A 19,525-nucleotide genomic window follows, 5' to 3' on the forward strand; every position below is an offset into this window, starting at 1 on the left:
TACACTTAGCATGCTTTTTTTCTGTCGTGTTATCTGAGGCTGCAATATGAGCGATGAATCAGTTTGTCGAATGCTACTTACATGGTGATGATCTTTCCAGAGCATAGAGGATCTACTGTATACATCATGATAGATCAGACCGGAGGTCTAAATTGCCTCACAATTAAGGAAGAGGTGTACCGGGATCAAACGATCCCAACAAACATCCGACGGATCCATCTTGTATCTCGGTCTATTCGTATCGTATGAGGATTCTCAATTGTATTCAACTGGCCTGCATAATGTTGCGTAGCGGGGATAACGGGAATGGCCGTGCAGTGCATCTGTTGGGACTTGGAAAGATTCCAGATTATGAGTCAACGCTGTGGGAGTCTAGTTGTGATGTGAACTGTGGACTAGATAGTTCTGGAGACGTAGGCTCGTTGCACCGGGTCAAACAGGGTGCAGATTGCAGAATGCAGATATGGAACTACCTAAGTAGTTTTGAGAGGATACTGCATAGATGAGGGTCTCGAACTGCGCGCGACGGCCTTTCATAGGCGGAGACCGAGTCTTTGCCTTCGATGCGGTGAAGGAGATGGACAACACCAGAATCCGCCAGCTTTCCTTTTTTTTCTTTTTGGAGCAAAAGCCTCGTTATCCGAGGATAAATGGTTATGGGGTGTAGGACGAATAGAAGGCCGCGGAATGGAGATCGATTCCATCCTGCTGCTGCCCGAAATGCCTTTTGGTTGCATGCATTAGGAAGTTACTACGAAGTGTGTCAGAAGTGTCAAGAAACTCAAGAGGGAGAGGGAGAAAGAAAAGACTCCGGAGTGGTCATGTGGGAGGTGTAATATCAATGCAATAGTAGGGACGACTCCTGGTGTTGTTCTGCTCTGACCGAAGATGTTGTTGTCGAACGTAGAGAAACAGAAAGACATTGTAATAACTAATAATAATAATCGTAGATTGTTTCATGGTTCTTCAGTGCCCGTTAAGCTGCTCCACCGGGCACCGAGTCCCAAGGAACGTGAGACCATGACAGTCCCCGTACCTTTGCTGGATGTATGAGTCTGACTCGAAACAACAACAACAAACAGACTGAAATTGTAGATAGTAGATACTCTATGCACATAATCCAGATATACAGTACGAGGTAGATCCCTATTTTGCGCATCTCACTGCTGCAATTGATTTCAATTCAATCCATTATTACAGTCCAAGAGGGGAGGACACTCGTTATCGATAACCAACATTCCATCTACATATGGGAACTAGGTACCTAGCCTAGGTGACTGGCTTGACCCTGCGTGACATTTTCTCTCTCATCTGCTCATCAGACATCAGACATCAGACATCAGACATCAGACATCAGACAACAGACAACATCAACCTACTGACTACCTTCAATATTCCTTTACTATCTTCCATGTATGGTCAGTTCGCTGGTGATTGGATCGACAGTCAATGCTAACTGGATGCCAATCATCCTAGCACTTCAACCTCGTTGGTCCCTCACTCTCTTCCCAGCCACCGCTTTGCAGATTTTATACTCCGTTCACCATAATCCTCCGGTCTCTGACTGGACACGCTGATCGACTGATTGAGAGAAAAGAAGAGAGAGGGAAAAAAAAAAAAAAGTTCATTCTGAAAAACGAGGAGGAAATCTTAAGACACTTTCTGTACGAACCACCAACGGTGATCCCCTCTCACAACAGCCAGAGCTGGACTACAGCTTACCTACAGAACACAATCCAGAGAACTACTGAGTACTTACTGTACACACACACACACACACACACACCTCTCTTAGTTGCATTCCTGCTGCAGCCCATCCATACCAACTTGGTCCAATCCGCGCTGGGAGATTGATCTTCACAAGACCATCTCCTCGAATCGCATTGCACTTTGCGCTCCTGCGTTCCATCTTTCCCACCGCTTCATTCACGGTCACCATCCTCATGGTCTTTCGTCACATCCCTGCTTCTCCGATTCTCGACTGAACTTTCTTCTCCTTCATTTCTGACTTCCTGTCTTCTCCTTGCTGGAACTTGACATTCCCTCCTCTTGAAGGTGGGATCCGATCGCATTTTCGCCCGCCGACTTGATCCCAAGCTGGACTTTTAACTACGGAGTACTTCGTTCTGCGTTCCACATAGTGCAACCTTGACCGGGACGCATCTCTTGTGTATCTTTTTACAGGGAGGCTTTTTTTTTCTTTTTCTTTTTCTTTTTTTCCCAACGCTTCAAGTTGATTTACGTCCTTGGTATCATTGTGAGTGCAGATATCTTCTCGAATTTGCGCTCGTCAGTTACAGAGACCCGATCATTTGCCTCTCCCCTGAGGCTTTGGTCTAGAGATTCACCCCGTATCCATGAGTGGACTATAGCGGAGTGACGGGTTACCGTTCGAAAACCGTTCACTGCGCAGGATGGATTCAATGCGCACGGCCCATCATGCTGGAATTACAACTATCTCGAAAGCCGGCTTACCCTTGTCCATCATGCACGATCTCATTGCCAGCCATGGAGCTATCGCCCAAGTCGACGAGAAGCCAGGCTGGTTTGGAAGTGAAGGCGGGAAGGGGGGAATAAGAACGTACCGCGCCGGTCCTCGCCAATCACCCTCTGAAAATGAGTATGAGAGGCGCATTGAGATACCCGAGATCTCAGAGCAGGTACACCTGTGCAATCTCGAACCATCAATAATGGGCGACATTACTGATAGGCTATATTATATAGGACCGGTACAATTGCCAGGAGCTTGTTCTATCAGCAATACTAGTTTTGGATGCTTGTCTCGACACATTAGATCCACCAGACTACGATCATCCCCCACCCTCCTACGAGGATGCCATCAACGAGTTACCTCCTGGTTACGATACGCTGTCACCGCTAGCACACCAGAAGAATCTAATCCATGACTCTGCGCCAGAAAAGGACACACGAGAAACCGATGACAAAGCCAGCTCCCGACTCATTGACTTCGACACTCCTCACGGTATCCGAGAGCACAAACCAAAGAAGAAGAAGAAGACTGGAGGTGGAGGCGGCGGCGGCGGTGGAGGAGGGGCACCACCACCACCACCACCACAAGAAAGCTCACCGCCCCCGGAGGATAACCCTGATGAGCAGGTCAACGATGGAGGCGATGGAGGAAATGACGGCGGGGATCCTGGCGACGGGAACAATGGCGGAGACGGTAACGGTGGTGACGGCGACGGGGGAGGCGATGATTGGGATGCCTGGAACACCACTGGCAGCAAGAAAGATAAAAAGAAGAAGAAGAAGGAAGAGGAGGAGCGCCTAGCGAAGGAGGAAGAGGAACGGAAAGCGAAAGAAGAGGAGGAAGAGAGAGCGAAGGCAGAGGAGGAAGAGAAGGCCAAGGAGGAGGAACGAAAAGCGGCAGAAGAAGCGGCCGCGGCAACTGCCAATGCGAATAACCTCAGCTGGGCTGACGAAGCAGACGGAGGTGGTGAGGACACATGGCCGAGCTTTGCCACTGTCGGAAAGAGCAAGAAGAAGAAAAAGAAGGGGAAGGTATGATACTCCTCCACTACGGTTCAAGAAGCCTCCTAAATTAATGTCTTCATAGGAAGCTGATCCACCTGCCGCCGAGGCACCTTCAAATTCCTTCCAGGACATCAATTTGAATGATGGTGTACCGCAGTTGGATCTAAGCCTCGATCCCCCTCCTGCAAACAATGGTGGTGTCGGTTTTGGTTTCGGTGGCTGGGGCAAAGATTGGAGCACCGGAAGCACACCTAGCAAATGGGGGCTGGACTCGCTCTCTATGAATGACAACGGCAACTCCGATTCTGCCAAGGATACTAACCCCTGGGGGACCATTAGCAACAATAAAGGCTCATCAAACCCCCCTAGTAGATTCGATCTCGGAGACTTCGGAAGCTCGACAGGTGCCGGGCAGAACGAACCCCCTTTTGTGGAAGAGAAGAAGACGGAAGATGACGTCTGGCCTGATTTCACGGCGGTTAGCTCCAAGAAGAAGAACAAGAAGGGCACTTTGGAGGAACTTCCCAAAGAACCCGAGCCTGAGCCCGAACCTGAGCCGGTAGCAGCTCCTGCGCCAGAACCTGAAAAGGACAGCAGCTTGGCTGGTCTTTCTAAGAAGGAGCGGCGTAAGGCGAAGAAGGGGCTCACCCAGGTTGTCGAGGAGCCAGCAGCTCCTGAACCCGTGATTGAAGAACCCAAGCCCAGTGACCCTGTGGTGGATTTCAACGACCAGAAGGAGGAAAAGGCTTCTGAGATGGCTGATGACAATGACTGGGGATGGGGCGTTTCAACCAAGAAGAGTAACAAAAAGAAGAAAGGGCTTCTCGAAACGATCGTCCCCGCGGAGCCATCTGCCCCTCCCAAAGATAACTGCGACAATTCTTGGGGGGTGTCTGGTAAGAAAGACAAGAAGTCCAAAGCGGACACCCTTGTCGAAGAGACCCTACTGGTTATGGAGGAAGCACCTCCACCTGAGTCTGAGCCCGCGCCTGAGCCAGAACTCGAACCGGAACCTGTCGTTGAACCTGAGCCCGAACCCGAACCCGAACCTGAGCCTGAGCCGGAACCTAAACCAAAAGCACCTGCCCTTCCAGATGACCCCCTTTATAACAATTGGGCAAACCTATCATCCAAAGACCGGAAGAAGCGAGAAAAATCACTGATGAAGAAGGGCCTACCTATTCCCGGCAAGGATATCATAATTCCTGCGGAACCTGAACCTGAACCCGAGCCAGTACCCGAACCAGAACCTGTTGTTGAACCTGAACCCGAACCCGAACCTGAGCCTGAGCCGGAACCTGAACCAAAAGCACCTGCCCTTCCAGATGACCCCCTTTATAACAATTGGGCAAACCTATCATCCAAAGACCGGAAGAAGCGAGAAAAATCACTGATGAAGAAGGGCCTACCTATTCCCGGCAAGGATATCATAATTCCTGCGGAACCTGAACCTGAACCCGAGCCAGTACCCGAACCAGAACCTGTTGTTGAACCTGAACCCGAACCCGAACCTGAGCCTGAACCTGAACCGGAACCTGTTGTTGAACCTGAACCCGAACCCGAACCTGAGCCTGAGCCGGAACCTGAACCAAAAGCACCTGCCCTTCCAGATGACCCCCTTTATAACAATTGGGCAAACCTATCATCCAAAGACCGGAAGAAGCGAGAAAAATCACTGATGAAGAAGGGCCTACCTATTCCCGGCAAGGATATCATAATTCCTGCGGAACCTGAACCTGAACCCGAGCCAGTACCCGAACCAGAACCTGTTGTTGAACCTGAACCCGAACCCGAACCTGAGCCTGAACCTGAACCGGAACCTGTTGTTGAACCGCAGCCTGAGCCGGAGCCGGAGCCCGAACTGGAGCCAGAACCAGCAGCACCTGCCTTTCCAGATGACCCTCTCTATGATAACTGGGCAAACCTATCATCCAAAGACCGCAAGAGGCGGGAAAAATCTCTAATGAAGAAAGGCCTTCCCATTCCTGACAAGAATTATATGCCATCTGCAGCACCCGTGCCTGAACCAGTCCCTGAGCCAGAACCTGTCGTCGAACCAGAACCTGTCGTCGAACCAGAGCCTGTCGTTGAACCAGAACCTGTCGTTGAACCAGAACCTGTCGTTGAACCAGAACCTGTCGTTGAACCAGAACCGGAACTGGAACTGGAAGCACCTGCCTTTCCAGATGACCCTCTCTATGATAATTGGGCAAATCTATCATCCAAAGACCGTAAGAGGCGGGAAAAATCTCTAATGAAGAAAGGCCTTCCCATTCCCAATAAGGATTATATGCCATCTGCAGCACCTGTGCCTGAACCAATCTCTGAGCCAGAACCTGTTATTGAACCAGAACCAGAACCAGAGCCGGAGCCGGAGCCGGAGCCAGAGCCTGTTATTGAACCAGAACCGGAACCGGAAGCACCTGCCTTTCCAGATGACCCTCTCTATGATAATTGGGCAAATCTATCATCCAAAGACCGTAAGAGGCGGGAAAAATCTCTAATGAAGAAAGGCCTTCCCATTCCCAATAAGGATTATATGCCATCTGCAGCACCCGTGCCTGAACCAGTCTCTGAGCCAGAACCTATTATTGAACCAGAGCCAGAGCCAGAGCCGGAGCCAGAGCCTATTGTCGAACCGGAACCAGAACCGGAACCAGCTCCAGAGGTTGTGCAGGAAGAACCCGTTGTAGAGGAAAGCTGGGGAATATGGAGTTCCTCGAAAGAGAAGAAAAAGTCCAAGAAGAACAAGATTGCGGATGACCCTCCGCCTCCCGCACCCACGCCCCCATCGTTGGGGCTGGATCCTGAGCCTCCAATTCCTGAGGATGTCGCAGAAGATCTCCTATGGGATGATCTCAGATTTTCCAAAGGAACTCGAAAAATGGAGGAAACTCCCGCCAAGGCTGGCAGGGGATTCTGGGCAACGCTTGGTGCCGCTACAATGGGCACGAAGCCCAGGGTCACCAGGAAGAATTCGGAGGAGAAACCGAAAATCATCGAGGCCGCAGAGGAATCTGAGCTGGAACACGATCATATGCCTATACCTGCGCCAGATCCACCGACGAACTTGCTTCTAGACATTGGGGATGCACCCCAGCCTGAGGCGCCTGAGGCGCCAGTCGTTGACGAGCCAGCCGCGCCAGCCGCGCCGCCAACAAAGCCCTCTGTTGTCACATCCAAGACCAAGTCATCGGTCAAACTCTCGGTCGCTGAGCGTATTAAAGCCCTTGAGCAAGCGAAGAAAGAACGGTTGAGAGCAGAAAAGGAGAAGGCGAAAGCGGCAGAAGCAGCACCCCCTCCAGAGCCACCGCAAGAGGAACCTGTGATAGAAGTAGCTCCTGAGCCCGTGGAAGAGCGGAAGATCTCGCGAGAATCTGTGCCTGGAAGCTTCCCGGATGCTTTTGATGACTACTACTCAGAACCCCCGCCGGTGGCCCCTGAACCTGAGCCAGAACCCGAGCCGGAGCCGGAACCTGAACCTGAACCTGAACCTGAACCTGAACCTGTGCGCGAGCCCGAGCCCGAGCCCGTACCGGCTCTTTTGTCAAAGAAGGCTGAGAAGAAGAAGAAGAAAAAGGGAAAGATTGTTGAGCTTGTACCTGAGCCAGCACCTGAACCTCCGGCACCAGAGCCCGAGACAGAACCAGAACCTGAGCCCGAACCTGAAGCTACACGTGAACTCGAGCCCGAGCCTGCCCCAGTTCCGTTGCCAAAGACTGAGAAGAAGAAGAAAAAGAAGGCAAAGGCACTTGAACCGGAGCCTGTGCCTGAGCCGCCCGCCCCAGAGCCAGAGCCTGAGCCTGAGCAGAAACAGGATCCCGAACCGGAGCCAGAAGCTGAACCCGAGCCAGAGCCAGAGCCTGTGGATGAGCCGAAAGCAATGAAGAAGCCTAAGAAAGCCTCCAAATCCAAAATGGTCGAGGCGACCAGGGAGGTCCCACCAGCCGAGGACGTCCCTCCTGATGCTGAAGCGCCTGATGTCGTCGCTAGTAATCCTCCTACTCCCCCACCTGAGCCTGTCGCCCGTGAGAAATCGGTCAAGAAGGATCGTGCTCGCGTTGAGCGCGCCCCTGGTGTTGGCTCGTGGGGCTTCTGGAATGCTACCCCTGTGCCCAAAAGATCGGCTCACAAGGAGGGTAGGTCGAGCCGAAGAGAAGCCTCTCCCGATGAAATGATCAGGTCAAAGTCGACCAGGCATTCAAGGCGCAAGGAGGCGGATAACGAGGGAGAGAAGTCGTCGGCCTCTGATAAGGACAAACGTCGAGAGGTTAAAGACAGCCGAGCGGCCGCCTTTTCCAATTTCATTCTTGGTGCTCCTCCGCCGCCGACCAGAACAAAGTCATCACGCAGACATGGTGCCTCTGCATCTAAACATGCATCTAGGCGACCATCTTTCGAGATGGAAGACGCCCCGTTCCCAACGCCCCCACCGGATGACAGGCCCGAGATGCCAGACAAGGCCGCAAGGATGATGGGGCCCGGTTCATCGCGCCACAGGGAAAGGCCGCGCGGAACGCGGAGAAGATCTAGTAAGTCACGGTCGTATACGAGCATTGCCGATGTCGTCTAACATGCTTGGCTCTCAGGTGTTCGTGATCCGTACGCTGTCGATGACGATATCATAATGGTGGACAGAGACGACGTGGATGGCCTCGAAGACTCGAGAGAGCTTCGGCACTCTAGGAAAAGGTCTAGTAGGAAGGTAAGTCAACTCCACGTTGTTCAAACTGCGTCGCGGTTTCTAACCTCTCTTTCTCTCAATAGGCAAGGTCCAGACCGGATGAAATGGATGATGCGGTCATGGTTGAGCCTGATCAAATGCCAGACGTAGTGTCTGGTCCTGATGACATTGCCTTTGTTGAGGCGCCTTCGCGGGAACGGCGCGTAAAGCGCTCTAGTACCATGCCGAAGAAGCAGGAATCAGGAGGTCTCATGGGCCTGATTGAATCTCTGCGCAGAAACACGCGTCCCGAGATGCCAGAACGTCGCAAGTCACGTTCTTATCGTGATGACGACGTGAGATACATGACGGAGCCGGAGCGCGACGAGTCCCGACGTGTGAGACGGGAAGAGAGAAGACGACGCTCCGTCCGACCTGATGTCGATGCCGATGGCTTTGTCACCGACGGCGGTCCGGTTGGGGGCGCGCCGGCTGCCGACATAGAAGAGATTGAGGCTCGGAGAGCAGCACGCAGGGGCTACCGCTCCTCTCGCCACGCGCCGTCCGATCAGTACCGGGAGGACGAGGCTCGCGAAATTGAGGAGAGACGGGCCAGGCGACGGGAGCGGGAAAAGGCCCGCGAGCGCGAACTATACGAAAGACAAGTCCGCGAAGAGGAGGAGAGAGAAGAACGTCGGCGTGAGGAAAGGCGAGCGCGCCGCGCCGCGCGCGAAGCACAGCGTGCCAAGGAGGAACAGGAGGCTCGGGAGGCGGAAGCATTGGCCGAAGCCAAAGCGGCAGAGCGTCGGGAGCGGAGACGACAGCGGGAGGAAGATATGTATAACAACCCGGCATACGCTCCCAGATCCAAACGGCGGCCTCCACCTGCCTATCCCTATGAAAGGGCCCCGGAAGATTACTATCTTGACCCCCAACCAGATATGGAGCCGCGGCCCCACCGATCCTACCGATCCGGCGACGCAGGCGAAAGATCGAGACGGCGGAGATCGAGAGCCCCGGACCCGATGAGGCCGCCGCCCATGATGTCCGGCGGACGCCGGGACAAGACCACATCCTGGGTTGATTCACAGGCATTCGAGCCTCCCGAACCGCCCCCAGTTGTACCAACAATGCTCGACGAGCCCCTACCCCCAGGTGATCATAACGCGCACTCAATCTCATCTGACGAGGAGGCCCGTCGTGTGTTGCGCCGACGGGCACGGCGTCGAGCCAGATACCCCGGTCTCAATGATGACGAGATCGAGGACCTGCGCGCCAGGAAGCGCGAGGGTCGTGTGAAGAGCAGCTCGGGCAGCGGCGATTACGAACGGGATCGCGGGATGAGATCATACGACGCCCGCTATCCCCCTATGCCGCCGCCCACCTCCGGCGCGAAGATGTCCAGCTGGTTCAAGAAACTGACCAGTCTGTGAAAACCGATGATATATAACAAATAACCGACAGTGGATATTGAGACGAGCTCTTGGCTTGACGAATTGATAGAGATGATTTGGAATGAATGAACTTTGGATGACAGTATGATACCGATGATGATATGTGACCTTTTTGATCTCCCACTCACCCAAGCCTGTGATGTTTTGATGTATGACTAGCGCTGCAATTCATTTTTTACTCTGCTTGACCCTTGATATTTGACATTCTTCTCTGCAAGCGCTGAGATTGCAATGATTCGAGAGTGTGATGGAAACATGGGAACTCTTTGGCTCTATACGCAACAGATCTAGTCTTACAGAAACGCTATTTCAGACAAATGATGACCAAGATAATACAATGAGATCGGAAGCATAGACAACGGCCCACCTAGCAAGGCCACCGGACGATCAGATAGCAGCTTCATCTCCCGATCTCCCAACTTCCTCCCGCGGACTCAATCCGTGTTTTTCTCGCCGTCTGTTCTCCAGGTAGAAGCGGCCTCCCTCATACATGCTCAGGTACATGCTCAGCGAGATGGCCGTCCAGCCGGCTCGGATGGCACCGCCCTTGAACAGTCCCCTAATGCCTTCATTACGAAAGATCTCCGTGCCCACCGCAAGCGTCCCACGACTCGCCTTCTTCTGAGCGTCACCACCGCCCGCATTCCCATTCTCCCCGTTCAGACTCGCAGACAGCATCACCCGCGTCTTGATCACATCAATCGGCGTCGTGACCACCGCTGCAATGGTCCCAGACACCGACGCAGACATCCCCGTCAGCACCGCCCTCTCCAGCACGGGATTCCACCGCTCCACGTCCTCGCCCCGGGCATCCTTCCGCCGCTGCCTCGCCGCCACCACGCGCGACCGCACAAACTCGAAGATCGGAAATTGCAGCCCCGTAAACGGCAGGTTCCGCCCCACCAGCGCCGTGTACCCGCTCCACAGCTTCCACGGCCGCCGCCGGAACCGCGAGAGCACCTGCACCATCGCGTGGCGCGCCTGCTGCCGCTGTGGGCCCTCGCCCGGGTGCAGGTCCACGACCTGCGCGTTCTGCTTGAGCACCTCCGCGGGCGTGAGCATCAGGCACGCGATCATTTCGGCGGTCGAGGACGAGATTGCGTGGATGACGGGCGGCGGGAGCGAGTGCGTGAAGGGCAGCCGGTTGTGGTCTGGGTGGTGCGTGTGCGTCGAGGAGTTGGTGAGCGTGTATTTGACTGCTTCGTACGTCGTGAAGAAGGTTCCTGCTGTTTCCCGCCCCTCCTCCACATCCTTTTTAGTCGGGGATCCTCACACGGTTCCGCGGCGGAGAAGAGCAGATCGGGGTGGGGGGACAACATACACGACGGTATCGTGGAGAGAACTACGCTCCATACCCCCTGGTATAGGCCTCGAAAGAGGACGTTCCGGCGCACTGCCCCCGTCCGCGCATCCTTGTATAGCCGGTCGTAGTCGGGCGCTTGGATTCGGGTCTTGAGGGTATCCACCGGGTAGACGACCAAGTCCACGGTCACTGCAGCGAAGGCTCCGGCCTAGATTTGGGTTTCAGCGCGCGTCCAGGCACGGGTTCAGGCACAACTTCTAGGTAGATGTCGTGATCGTCGTAGTGCCCCTGATGTCTATGACGTATCGAGGGCACGATGCGACGGAACTTACTATCCAGATGTCGAAGTTACTGTTATACATGAGGAGCGAAGGTGGGATGGTCTATGATGAGTCTATATAATGCAGTCAAGGAGAATCAGAGCAGAAGAATGGATATTCCGAACCACATAATTCATAAGAGGAAACACTTCAGTCGACAACTGTCGCACTGCTTGAGGATGTTCTAATTATCTTATCTAATCGGGTTATCGATTGCATCGATAAATGATGAGATCATTATGGTTCACGTGCGCAGCGGTACCCTAGCACAGGTTAGGGTATGTTGCAGCTTGCAGCCTCAGGCATCGAAGAATCCCAGGTTGATAATAGGGTTCGGAAATGGAAGTTTCCAAACATTGATAAACAGGTGGATGAGCGTACGCTCGTCCAAGGGAATCCTCTCGGTCGTACCCGTAACTCTATTCATCAATTTGGAATAAGCAAACAGGAAACATATTAACATTCAGATAGAAGAAGTTTTCCCTGCCTACGCCATAAGGTCATGCAAGTCCCAGAATTCCCCACAGTTCGAGTCAAATCATCAACAGCCAAGCCACACCCTTATTTGGTGGTCTCTCCAGGCAACAGATTTCCCTTCACAGCGAACATCTTGCCGGTCGTAGCCGAAACAAAGCTGTCGACCTGGCGCGCGTACTGATCCACCTGCCGGCTGTTCAGCATGCTGTCCAGGCGGCTAGGCTCCTGAGGCAGCTTGAACAGCCGCTGCCACTCATCCTCGGGCAGAAGTGGCTGCTTGAGCGTTGCGCGGGTGGCATTCTCTTGCTTGCGCTTTTGTTGCCAAGCGCTGATTCTCTGCTGCTCACGCGCGAGCGAGCGCTGGTAGTACTGGAAGTTGTTGGTCTCGGTGTGGTGGGTCTCCATGCTGTCAAGGAGAAGGTCGCAGTTCTTCTCCAGGAAGGGGTCGATGCTGAGGGTAAGGTTGTCATAGTTGGGAGCGAGGATGGTCGAATTGACAAATGGGCCGGACTCCAGAGCGGCCAGAGAGGGAGGAAGCTCCGTAGGAGTCGGGATGTTGGGGGTCTGAAGCTGGTGGATGAAAGAGGTGATCAGGTGAGAGTTGTGGATCTCGACAGGAAGCTCAACGAAGATATCCTGGTATCTCAGGTTGGACTTTTGCAGCCTATCACACCGTTAGTATTCAGATCGATTCCAACGAATCGCGTGATTGCGATATGCCAACGCAAAAAAGAATATGAACGTACTCCTCAGAGGTGAACTTGTTCTCCTTGAAAGCAGTCATGAACTTGGGAGACAGACGGAAGGCTCTCAGGCTCAGGCTTCCCTGAGAACTGCGGCTGACGTCGTGCACAAGAGCCACTGTCCGCTCATTCATCTCCTTCTGGTAAAAGAACTGGTTCTCGACAACGTTCATGTTGACAAAGTTGCCCATGTTGGCGCTCGTGTACCAACCCACGTTGTTCGCATCGACATTAACCTCCCGAAGCATACGGATCATCTCCGCCTGGTAGGCAGCGTTGCCCTTGGCGCGAGGAGCGGCGGCAGCAGGGTTGGTAGGAGCATTCTCGAAGTGCGACTCGGAAGGCACCTCGAGGACGGGGAAAGGAAAGCTGTTCGTGATCTCCAGGGTTCCACCAACATCCATACCAACGATCGAACCGGTCGCTGTCGTTGGGAAAGTCTGAGAGCAGTGCTTGATAATCTTCATGACCACCTATAAACGCGTCGAATGAGCATGATTTCTCCCTTTCATCCACCCTGCTTGAGGCGGGGTGGGTTTTTTCTGGGGCAAATGAACATACCAAGGCCTCCACCTTGACGGCCGTAAGGGGGGTTTCTTTCCTGTCGGATGCCATCAGTCGAAAGATCTCAAAGCAATATTTCCAGCGATATGAATACTTACTCCGCCATTTTGATGCTGCTGCTCTAGGAAAGCTTTTGACGCCGACGATGGTTGATAGACGGCGATGGTTTGTGTGGATGGAATTGAACAATTTCCCACCGCCTAAGGCCATATACGGTTAGCGTGCCAAGACACCGTCTGGAAGATATACAGACAGCGACAACAAAGTTGTGATGCTCCATGACCTTGGCTTTTTCTCTGTATAATCGAGTTGATATCGTTGTAGATATCACATTTTGACGATACGCCTTGGCTAATCTGTATGACCAACATGGGCCTACTTCTACCCTTGAAAGTATTGGCCTTCCACACCATGAGGATTAACTATCGCTTGTAATCGGCAGGGACCCTCAAGTAGCATTCTATTTCGTCCGAACTGCCCCTCTTATCAATAATAACTTCCTGTTGTACTTCCAGTCTACTATCTATATACCTAACGATCAGATTCGCAGCTCCAGTCTCAACCTCATAACAATGCCCACAGAAATCCTACAGTACGGAGACCACAGCCTCCAAACCATCACTGTCTCTACCGTATCGGAAGACCCGAGCACAGGCTACTGGGTGATGTACACATCCACCACCTCGCAAGCACGAAAAGCGCTCTCATTAATAGCTAGCGAATCAGACTAATCCACGGCGGAGCCTGGCGAGATCCAACCCAGACAGCCTCCAACTACCTGGCCCCTGTCGAGTCCATCCTCACCGCATCCCCAGAGTACACCTCCACGACGCTGCCACACATCGCGGCCTTCGCTTCCATCGAGTACAGACTGAGTCCGCATCCAAACCACCCCCAGGATCCCAAACATACCCAACCAAGTGAATACCGAAATGCCCAACACCCCGACCACCTGCGCGACGTACAGGCCGCTCTGGCTCTGCTGCAGCAAAAGTACAAGTTCGGGAGCAGATATATCCTCGTTGGTCATAGCGCCGGCGCGACATTGGCTTTTCAATCGGTGATGGGTGCATTGCAGGGCGGTGCGGCCCCGGCAGCCATCCTGGGAATGGCGGGTATATATGATCTACGGCTTCTGCGGGATACCCATCGGGCTATCTCGGCCTATCAGGAGTTCATCGAAGGGGCCTTTGGGTCCGATGAAACGCTGTGGGATGCCGTGTCGCCGGCTACTGTTGAGGGCTCTGGTGGTGTCGAGGGCGGGTGGACAACTGGGCGTCTGGCTGTGTTGGCGCGGTCGTCGGGCGATGGGCTTGTGGATGCTGGGCAGCAGGAAGCAATGAAACGGGTCCTTGGTCGCTGGGAACATGGAGGTGGCAAGAGACGGGTGGAGACGCTCGCCCTTGAAGGTGACCATGATGATGCCTGGGAGAAGGGTGACGAGCTCGCGAGGGCGATTGCGTTCACGCTTGCTGAGCTCAATGATTTGTAGATGTGTTCGTAGTGTTGTACAATCTTACAGTACCATGCATATAACGAGCTGCTCAGTGTAATCACTCTGGGTTTTTGATGCAATACAACAACTACGGAGGTATACCTCGCTGGCGGTTGATCCTCGTCAAACTTCAAATCCTTGCGCTAATTCGATTGATGTCCCGAGGAGATCCTAAAATAAAGGCAGGATAGAAAAGTAGTACACATTAGAAGGGAGAAAGGCCGGCCGTTTTCAAAACTCGCCAACGCCTACCCAGTGTTCATCATCATCATCGAGAAATACATGGAATCAGCAAATGAGAACTCCGTCATACGCCTGGTATTTTGGGTAAACCCAAACTGATAAGAAAAAAAGATAACCCACGTCCCCCAGGAATGCAATGCGGAGAAGCGCCGATCGTGGAGTACGACGGGAGATATCAAAATCAATGAGGCATGACACACGGTCAGTTGCCGAGGTCCATACGTCCCGATGCAGCGTCGGCGAGGACCTTTTCTCCCTTGGTCTCGGTGCGCTGAGCCTCCCCCTCAGAAGACTCCTCATCATCATCCTCAACCTCGTTGTCTTCCACGTACTTCACCTCGACGCCAGCTTCGTTCAGACGGTCTCTCATCTGTTCGCGGTAGCGATCCTGCCAGCGCGCAAGAGCAGCACTGGCATGAACGCGGAACCCATAGATGCGGGGCTCATAGCGACGGATGCTCTTGGGAGGAACCAAGTTGGTAAACACTTGGAAGAAGATGCTGTGGAAGGAAGAGCCAAAGTAGGCGCCATCAATGGAGGAATGACGGGAGGACTTGGGGTTGTAGATGTCCTCGCACTTGGGGCAGTAAAGTCTGACCGTGCTCATGTTCGCGATATCGTGCAGGCCCATCGGAAGGAGGTGCTGTCCTTCGCACAGGACACGCGGGCACTTTCCGAAGTCTCCGTTCTTGTATTTCTCGGCCTGACACGCGACAGATGTGTTAGCTGGCTAAAATAATCATTCCGTAAGATACAACGCGGACATACCATCTTTCCGAGACCACGAGTAGTAACAATGTATCTGGCGTGGACAAGGCCATAGAGATGGCGCGCGGATTTCTCAATTTGCTCACGTAGATCGTCATCCGCATCGAGATCGAAGACGTCGGTCACCAGGTCCAGCGCATACTGGTAGTAAGGAACTTCGGTATTGAGGCCAGTAAGGTTGAAGCGATCAGTCAGATACTCCTCGTCGATCTCGCAGAAATATTCGTTCCCACGGGAGGAAATAAACTGGAAAGTAAATTGTGAGCAATGAGCACTGGAGGGAAGAGGAGGAATCGGTCCATAAAAGCAGAGACTCAGGAACCTTTCGGTCGACTCGTTGGCACGGTCATCGACGTGAAGCTCCTGGTCTTCGGTGGAGGTTTCAGGCATGATGGAGGTGTGGGTTTTGAGGATAGGATGCGGATCATTCAGTGAGATGAAGCTGGTGCGCAAAAGTGAAATGGTGAAAGATTTGAGTCCCTTATGAGCGGCTCAAATTCCTCACCAGCCGCAATGTCCATTGTCACCAAGATTCACTTGCAACAGCACTGTGCGCAGCCGCTGCCCCGTCCCCTCATCCTCAACTCCCAAGCCGCAATCACCCCTCCCACACTGAAAAAGTACAGAATGACTGCCAAACTTACCCAATCTCTCCAGTAACTAGTATAGTCACTGTCAGTCTCGCTGTTGAAATCCTCCATCATGGTTCCGGGTAGATTCGAGGAAAACGGGGGAAAGAGGTGGTATTTATTTTGCTCTGCCTGTAGCAGTTCCTGAGAGGGTGCTGGGATTGAACAGCCGCAGAGCAACACAGCTCTCAGAACCGTACAGCGATGAGATTATCTTCTCAGAGCATAGACAATTCAAGGTCTGGAGAGAAACTGCAACCGTGCAGATGTGTGAGTAGGAGCGATATAGGATGATCAGCAGATAGTCAGTCAGTAGCTTCAGTGTGTGTCTCTTCTCCATTTCGTTCAAGTGTTATCAGTGGATCGCACTCTTCTGGTTAGCGCGGGGTCGGCGGTGAACATTCTGCTGGATCTACATCACCGCCTGCATTATTCTCCAGTGCTGTATAAAGGGATTGTCTGTGGGTTAAAGTGCAACTCTGTGGTCTATAATAACTAGTAATGATATGCTTCACATGCCCCAAATGATTTCAAAGATATCACTTGCACTATTCAATCCACCTCAATGCTGATGGCACAGTCACCAGATCCAAATGCTATATACAAGAAGGCCAGAAGCTTCTGTTGAGGACGATATGTACAGAAAGAGAATCAGAATTCAATCTACCACTTGAGCCGTTGCAGTCCTTTAGAAGGTGGGGTTAGCATTCTTGAGAAGCTGCTCGAAGTAGGCCTGTGTTTCGAAAAGTCAGTACAGCCACAATTGCAACAGGATTCCTTTGGGAACATACCTGGAACCAGGTTCCGGCCTCCGGGGCAGGTTTCAGGGCGTCCTCGAGACCACAGTGGGCATCGTAGCGGGTAGCAGAGGTGACCGAAGTGCCATCGCTCTCACCACCGGGCTTAACCCAGACAAAAGCATCTACCAGCTCATCTCCAGTCTCGGTGGTAGGGCGGACTCCGAAGCCAGTGTCAACAACGTTGCACCAGTCACCCCATTCGATCTGTCCGGTTGGCTGCTTTCCGTTGCGGCCTGGAAGAAGTTCTCAGGTTAGAGAAGTCAGGCTAGTATAATCGAACCAATACTAACCGGTGTCAACAATGAAATGCGCGTCAAATCCGGCACTGGCCAGCTCAGGAGCGAAGTTGTTGATGTAGCTCTTCTCGTCGCAAACCTCGTTTTGCGAAGTATATGACGGGCATGTCTTGGCAATGAAGGCGTTATAGTTAGCCACGTTGGTCGCGAGACCACGCACAGACTTGGGCGAGCCGGCATCCTTGTACACGCCTGCGAATAGTTTGGCCGCTGGGCCGATGTTGGCGGGCCATCCCAGCCATCCGGCGTGTCCTGCACATCGCAATAAGCAAAGGCCTCTAGGAGATAGTCCCTTCTAAATAGTAACGGTCTACATACCAGCATCGAGATACATCGAAACGTTGGGAGCATCAAGAGTCTTCAGAGCATAGTTGGTGCACTCCTTGTAGGCATCCGCGGCATTGGCACACTTGGCCACATTCAGATTCGTGACCAGATTGGCCAAACTGTCAGGCTCTGTTTGATGGTCAGGCGTGAAAACATACTTCGTCCGGTTCCGGCACAGACTTACCAATGATGAGGATGATCTGAGTGTCCGAGTAGTTGTCAATGTGCTTGCGGATAGAATCAATGTATGCCTTGTACTTCTCGACACCGCCGTCGGCAATGAGATACTCTCCGTTACTGGCCAGGGCGGCGCAGTCGCGATCAGGAAGATCGTAAACAACGAAGATACCGGCAATTGGAGGGCTGGCTCCGGCATCATTCTGCGCTTTGATGCCCTCAAGGTATTCGCCCATCGATGGGACCTTAGCGGCCGTGTCACTGATTGTGTCTGTGTTAGAGACGGATTCATGTGCAATTTTCATTCCAGAATCAGAACTTACAGCCAGAGGAAGGATGGGACCTTCGCCGCAGCGCTTGCCTGCGCGACCAAAGAGCCAGTCAGGGAAGGAATCGCAAGATTTTCCACCTCGGACGAGTAGTACGGGTTGGTGTACATCTGATAACCCTCGAAAGGATTACCACCAGACGCGGTAGGGGCAGGAGAGCTCGTGGCGCCAGTTGACGAGGTGGGAGTGCCAGTTGCTTGAGGCAGAGCCCTCACTGCAGAGAACAGCAGGGGGGTAAGAGTGAGAAGAGACCGCATATTGACGGGAGGCGTAGTGTAATCGACTTCGAAAAGACTCAGCTGAAGTGTTCGTTAGACCTTTCGATGTGTCAAAAGAAACGCTTGCTGGTTGAAGTGAAAGCAGATCCCGAGGGACTTCGAGATCAATTTATATCCATTCTCGTCGACACATTCTCACAGCATCCCCTTCGGTCTATTGCCATCTGTTGGAGAAGACACAGGAGCTGAGTGTAGAGATTCGGCTAAAACCGACATACAAGCGGAGTTAGTTGCGTGAAGAAAGGCTTCTGGACAAGACATATGCTATGCTTGCCTCACTACTCTTAGTATCAGCTAGGAACGGCATCGTCATTTACCAGCTCCTCTTCACCCATTATGGACGTTCCGTCCCTGAAAAGGCTCGGAACTTGATGATCGTCATAACAGCAGAATGCGAGATGATGCCCCAGGAGTTATCAGGACTCCCAGATGCTCTCCAGCGTCTAGTTCATCCCCGTGCATTGAACGGGGTCATGACCTTTAGCCGGACTGAGCACGGTAACTGCCATGCCGCATCCTCAGATGTCTAGCCTTAAGATTCCTCATGCACACTCCAAATATCCAGGTACAGTCGCCGGACACATCTTGGCGGCATTGACAAAACAACCACAAGCTGTACGGAGTAGGGTACGTAGACAGACAACGAGAGGCCGTGCACATGTCCACGGGAAAACTGTCGGACGAAATGAAGCAAAGTAACGAAGGAGGATAATGTGAATGAGCAGAAATGCAGAAAATCGCGGGGTTGAATGCTAGTCCAGAACCCCAGACAGGGTCTGTTTCAACTTAAGGCTGACGATGACGATCTTCCTCTTCTGGGTAACAGAGCATAGACTCTGGCGCCTGGACAGTTTGGTTATGACTTATGAGCGAGAGGAAGAGCGGGGGGGAGACAACGTCTTTCTCAATGAGACGCCAGTAAATCCTCCGAGATGTCGATCTCTCAGGATAACACCCCTGGGGTTGATCAAAGTCACAAATCACAATGCCTGATGATCACATCATCGATTTGGACAGATATTCAGTAACCGTCAAGGACAAATAAAGTATATGCCGCATGCGCCATGACCAAGATGCGGACTATGATAAGAGGATATTCATCTCGATTGTTTCAATGCTCAAGACTTGATCCTCTGCTCGGTTTGACGGACCGAATCCCCATAG

At 52.7% G+C, this 19,525-nt stretch overlaps 7 protein-coding genes across 7 annotated transcripts, besides 24 other annotated features; 2 read left to right on the plus strand and 5 right to left on the minus strand.

Moving 5' to 3' along the window:
* Positions 1-1,316: 1,316 nt before the first annotated feature.
* Positions 1,317-1,366: a microsatellite.
* Positions 1,367-1,762: 396 nt separating this feature from the next.
* Positions 1,763-1,786: a microsatellite.
* A 404-nt stretch (positions 1,787-2,190) lies between these two features.
* Positions 2,191-2,219: a microsatellite.
* A 195-nt stretch (positions 2,220-2,414) lies between these two features.
* On the plus strand, positions 2,415-9,591 carry ACLA_025500 (uncharacterized protein; the record flags this gene model as incomplete). Its single annotated transcript, XM_001269258.1, has 5 exons — positions 2,415-2,660; positions 2,725-3,522; positions 3,578-8,027; positions 8,085-8,200; positions 8,263-9,591. 5 exons carry the CDS (start codon positions 2,415-2,417, stop codon positions 9,589-9,591), a joined length of 6,939 nt encoding a protein of 2,312 aa, XP_001269259.1.
* Positions 3,056-3,076: a microsatellite.
* Positions 3,123-3,214: a microsatellite.
* Positions 3,270-3,356: a microsatellite.
* Positions 4,465-4,573: a microsatellite.
* Positions 4,529-5,030: a microsatellite.
* Positions 4,706-4,799: a microsatellite.
* Positions 4,706-4,804: a microsatellite.
* Positions 4,706-5,471: a microsatellite.
* Positions 4,937-5,084: a microsatellite.
* Positions 4,937-5,089: a microsatellite.
* Positions 5,222-5,317: a microsatellite.
* Positions 5,222-5,370: a microsatellite.
* Positions 5,534-5,648: a microsatellite.
* Positions 5,645-6,122: a microsatellite.
* Positions 5,855-5,885: a microsatellite.
* Positions 6,092-6,122: a microsatellite.
* Positions 6,131-6,154: a microsatellite.
* Positions 6,935-7,003: a microsatellite.
* Positions 6,935-7,032: a microsatellite.
* Positions 7,088-7,193: a microsatellite.
* Positions 7,246-7,361: a microsatellite.
* A 408-nt stretch (positions 9,592-9,999) lies between the features above and the next one.
* On the minus strand, positions 10,000-11,277 carry ACLA_025510 (putative mitochondrial carrier protein; the record flags this gene model as incomplete). Its single annotated transcript, XM_001269259.1, has 3 exons — positions 10,000-10,863; positions 10,968-11,123; positions 11,248-11,277. The coding sequence occupies 3 exons, from the start codon at positions 11,275-11,277 to the stop codon at positions 10,000-10,002; spliced, it is 1,050 nt and encodes a 349-aa protein (XP_001269260.1).
* A 519-nt stretch (positions 11,278-11,796) lies between these two features.
* On the minus strand, positions 11,797-13,125 carry ACLA_025520 (putative eukaryotic translation initiation factor 3 subunit EifCh; the record flags this gene model as incomplete). The annotated part of the gene is made up of 4 exons (XM_001269260.1): positions 11,797-12,376; positions 12,459-12,928; positions 13,017-13,056; positions 13,118-13,125. The coding sequence occupies 4 exons, from the start codon at positions 13,123-13,125 to the stop codon at positions 11,797-11,799; spliced, it is 1,098 nt and encodes a 365-aa protein (XP_001269261.1).
* Positions 13,126-13,591: 466 nt separating this feature from the next.
* On the plus strand, positions 13,592-14,511 carry ACLA_025530 (arylformamidase; the record flags this gene model as incomplete). The annotated part of the gene is made up of 2 exons (XM_001269261.1): positions 13,592-13,686; positions 13,746-14,511. 2 exons carry the CDS (start codon positions 13,592-13,594, stop codon positions 14,509-14,511), a joined length of 861 nt encoding a protein of 286 aa, XP_001269262.1.
* Positions 14,512-14,959: 448 nt separating this feature from the next.
* ACLA_025540 (casein kinase II subunit beta) lies at positions 14,960-15,915 on the minus strand (the record flags this gene model as incomplete). The annotated part of the gene is made up of 2 exons (XM_001269262.1): positions 14,960-15,460; positions 15,526-15,915. 2 exons carry the CDS (start codon positions 15,913-15,915, stop codon positions 14,960-14,962), a joined length of 891 nt encoding a protein of 296 aa, XP_001269263.1.
* Positions 15,916-16,026: 111 nt separating this feature from the next.
* ACLA_025550 (uncharacterized protein) lies at positions 16,027-16,226 on the minus strand (the record flags this gene model as incomplete). The annotated part of the gene is made up of 2 exons (XM_001269263.1): positions 16,027-16,137; positions 16,170-16,226. The coding sequence occupies 2 exons, from the start codon at positions 16,224-16,226 to the stop codon at positions 16,027-16,029; spliced, it is 168 nt and encodes a 55-aa protein (XP_001269264.1).
* Positions 16,227-16,842: 616 nt separating this feature from the next.
* Positions 16,843-18,340, minus strand: ACLA_025560 (glycoside hydrolase family 6 protein; the record flags this gene model as incomplete). Its single annotated transcript, XM_001269264.1, has 6 exons — positions 16,843-16,887; positions 16,946-17,187; positions 17,245-17,502; positions 17,569-17,706; positions 17,762-18,015; positions 18,078-18,340. 6 exons carry the CDS (start codon positions 18,338-18,340, stop codon positions 16,843-16,845), a joined length of 1,200 nt encoding a protein of 399 aa, XP_001269265.1.
* Positions 18,341-19,525: the final 1,185 nt, after the last annotated feature.

This window comes from Aspergillus clavatus, genomic scaffold (genome assembly GCF_000002715.2).
Source record: "Aspergillus clavatus NRRL 1 1099423829805 genomic scaffold, whole genome shotgun sequence".
Lineage (NCBI taxonomy): Eukaryota > Fungi > Ascomycota > Eurotiomycetes > Eurotiales > Aspergillaceae > Aspergillus > Aspergillus clavatus.